At 35.5% G+C, this 2851-nt stretch overlaps 1 protein-coding gene across 1 annotated transcript; it reads left to right on the top strand.

Moving 5' to 3' along the window:
- On the top strand, positions 1-2851 carry LOC106096952 (uncharacterized). Its single transcript, XM_025899303.1, has 7 exons — positions 1-66; positions 261-581; positions 722-988; positions 1079-1102; positions 1755-1844; positions 1932-1960; positions 2270-2851. The coding sequence occupies exons 1-7, from the start codon at positions 21-23 to the stop codon at positions 2279-2281; spliced, it is 789 nt and encodes a 262-aa protein (XP_025755088.1). The 5' UTR covers positions 1-20; the 3' UTR covers positions 2282-2851.

Here is a 2851-nt window from a genome sequence, read left to right as displayed (position 1 = left end):
AAAAGAGACAGTGAGGAACAATGGGTGCAGTGGTTGTGTTTTTGATACTGGTCCTTCACTTTACAGGTAAGGATGCATTTAAAAGAAAGAAAGTTCTACCTTCAGATGTTGCTTCATAACATAAACTTTCTTGTTTCATCAAACTTGGACCATGGTGCACCAAAAGATGAGAACCAATTTTTTGCAAACTTGCCTACTTGTGGAAAATATCTAATCTAATATGTAATAGTAATATATGTGTTTCTCTTTCATATCTGCAGGAACACAGGGTGATGTGAGTTTTCAGTCCTTTGCTGTCAGAGATGGAAATGAAGTCACTTTGCCTTGTTTCCATCACAGCTGCAACAGTGTCACCTGGCGCTTCAAGGGTTTAAGACAAGGAGCAGCAGAAGTAGAGCTGTTTAATCAAGGTCAGATTAAAGAAAAAGCCACATCAGACCAACTGAGTTTGACCGCAAACTGTTCTCTGGTTATACACAAGGTAACAGTTGAGGATGCTGGTCAGTACACCTGCAGTGGGACTGACAAAATATGGACACCTCCTGGTTCTGTTATTTGCACTGACCTTGTTGTCGTTGTCAGTGAGTATTTTCACCTCCAGTATTTTTTTAATTCGCTTTGTTTTTATTAGAATAACACAAACCCTAATAACACGAACTCTAACCCTATTCATTAAATACAGTAAATATAAAATACTAATTATGCATTTCATTTTCACCAGTAACTGAAGAGAAGTATGGAGATAACGTGACTTTGAACTGCTCTGTGTCGACTTCTAAAAAGTGTGAACAACATAAAGTGAAGTGGATCCACGACCGGATAGGCATCTTTATACGCAATCCATATATAAAAACATCACAGTCTTCATGCTCTGCTTCTGTGGCTATTCTGAACACTAACTGCAGTAACATATCAACTTATGACTTTATGTGTGCCGTTACAATATATAATAAAGTGGATCGTTTTCCTTTCAACCCGTGTTCAACAAGTAAGTAACCAAGAGACAGTTTTATGAATGTGTTCTATAACAAAACATACAGTTTCCTATTGAACAGCTTGTTGAACTTTTTTTTTTCAGCAGCCGAAAACAACGCAAATACAGGTATAACCACAACACGGTCTGACATGAAGGATGGTTTTAGCTTTCAGCTTTGCATTGGTCAATTAGCAAACGAATAAACATGCAGCAAAAATCATTGAAGATGATATGAACATTGTTTTGTCATTTTGACAGTTCTGTTTAGTGTTATTCAGTCTTATCAGACAGCCGGCTCACAGCCTTTTATTAAGCATTTGATGGAGTTGTGTTTTGTTGTTCAGGTGCAGAAACAAGAACATTTCATCATCATTAACACCAAATTAAGGATGTGGTTAGGTTAAGATAACAAAGCAATTTTGCAAAAGTTGCAGAGTGAAAAAGAGAAGCAACACATCTATCCAACATGAGGGATTATTTTAGGTTTGTTGGTCAACAAGTGAATGTGCAGGAGAAACCACTGTTTCTCATTTTAATTTTTTTGTTTAATGTTATTACATCGTAACACATTACATGCACAAATTAATTATGGAGTTAATTTAAAGGTAACGGAGAAATGTTGGAAAAAGCATGCCAAAGAAAAGTGAGAGAACAATCTGACACGCTCACGATTAGAGATTTTGTTTACACCTAAATTGAACTAGATCCTCACACAGCAAAGGGGAAAGGTGATCTACTCTTTTTAAATATGCTTTTCATGTTTTCATTCTTTTCACAGTCTGGTTCTGGTGCAGGCTCATCATTGTGGTTTTGGGTTTAACTGCATTAATAACAGTTGTTGTGGTCGTCATCATATGGGCAAGAGCTGGTGAGAATATTCACATTTAAACAAGAAGTTTGGAAAAACACGGATTCTATTTTGGAAGCTAAAGTTGAGTCTTTCATCTCTTTTTAGGTAAAAAAGCACAGACGGGTGAAAACACGGTGAGTCCGCTGAACAGAGTGGAAACTTTGAATGACATGATTTGTAAATCAAACTTGTAAAACAGACTTCTTGGTGCAAGTGGCCATTGTTTGAAATGTATTCGTTGTTCATGTTCATTTGAGCTTGATTGCACTTGTTGATTTTTGCTTTGGATGGATTTGTGTTTCAAACAAGTCTAATGTCATATCATGGGTACTACAGTGTATTACCTTGTGCTAAATGAAGGGCAGTGGATGTTTAAAGATTAGATATATTATATTCTTACTGAAAAAAGAGATTCAAGTATATCATTATGATTTATTTCACAGGTGTTTAATTAGGAAGCTGATGGAGTTGTGAAGCATGAAACTGTCCAGATGAAGTTCGGAGAATAAATGTCAACAACATCAGCATAAACATGTTGTATGTTTGCATAGGCATTATTTCCTTTTAAACAGAGAATCATAATTTCACATTACTTTCAATTTAGACTATAATAGTTAAGTCTTGATAATATTTTGTATTTAGAAGCTTGGCAGCTTTTGTAAAACTGATTTCCCTGTATTAGTTGCTGAGACATTTCACTTCTTTTTCTGTATGAGGAAAAAAATCCTGCTGGTGTTCCTTGAACCACAGATATCCATGGAAGTAAAGTGGTAGAAAGTGAAATATTATAACCAAAAGACAACACACATGACATGTTTGGGGGGCATAAAAAATTATCTGTGGAAGGATACACTTCAGAATTGAGACGGTCATCCATAATAAGCATTTCAATAATTTATAATTTATATTGTTGTTTCCTGAAACGCCTCTGTATGCACTTCAACCCATTTAAACTTCAATATAATTTAGTCTGAAATTTTCCGCTGCAAAGGCTTGAGCTTTTTTTTAATATGACTCTGTGTAAG

Source organism: Oreochromis niloticus, linkage group LG15 (assembly GCF_001858045.2).
Source record: "Oreochromis niloticus isolate F11D_XX linkage group LG15, O_niloticus_UMD_NMBU, whole genome shotgun sequence".
NCBI classification, from domain to species: Eukaryota; Metazoa; Chordata; class Actinopteri; order Cichliformes; family Cichlidae; genus Oreochromis; species Oreochromis niloticus.
Note: the sequence above shows the minus strand (reverse complement) of the source record. Positions and strands in the feature narration are given on the sequence as shown.

Bases quoted from the DNA above. Each gene is read 5' to 3' on its own strand.
- LOC106096952 (XM_025899303.1), top strand. From the start codon at position 21: ATGGGTGCAGTGGTTGTGTTTTTGATACTGGTCCTTCACTTTACAG. The intron at 582-721 runs GTGAGTATTTTC...CATTTTCACCAG, and splicing joins TGACCTTGTTGTCGTTGTCA to TAACTGAAGAGAAGTATGGA. The intron at 989-1,078 runs GTAAGTAACCAA...TTTTTTTTTCAG, and splicing joins TTTCAACCCGTGTTCAACAA to CAGCCGAAAACAACGCAAAT.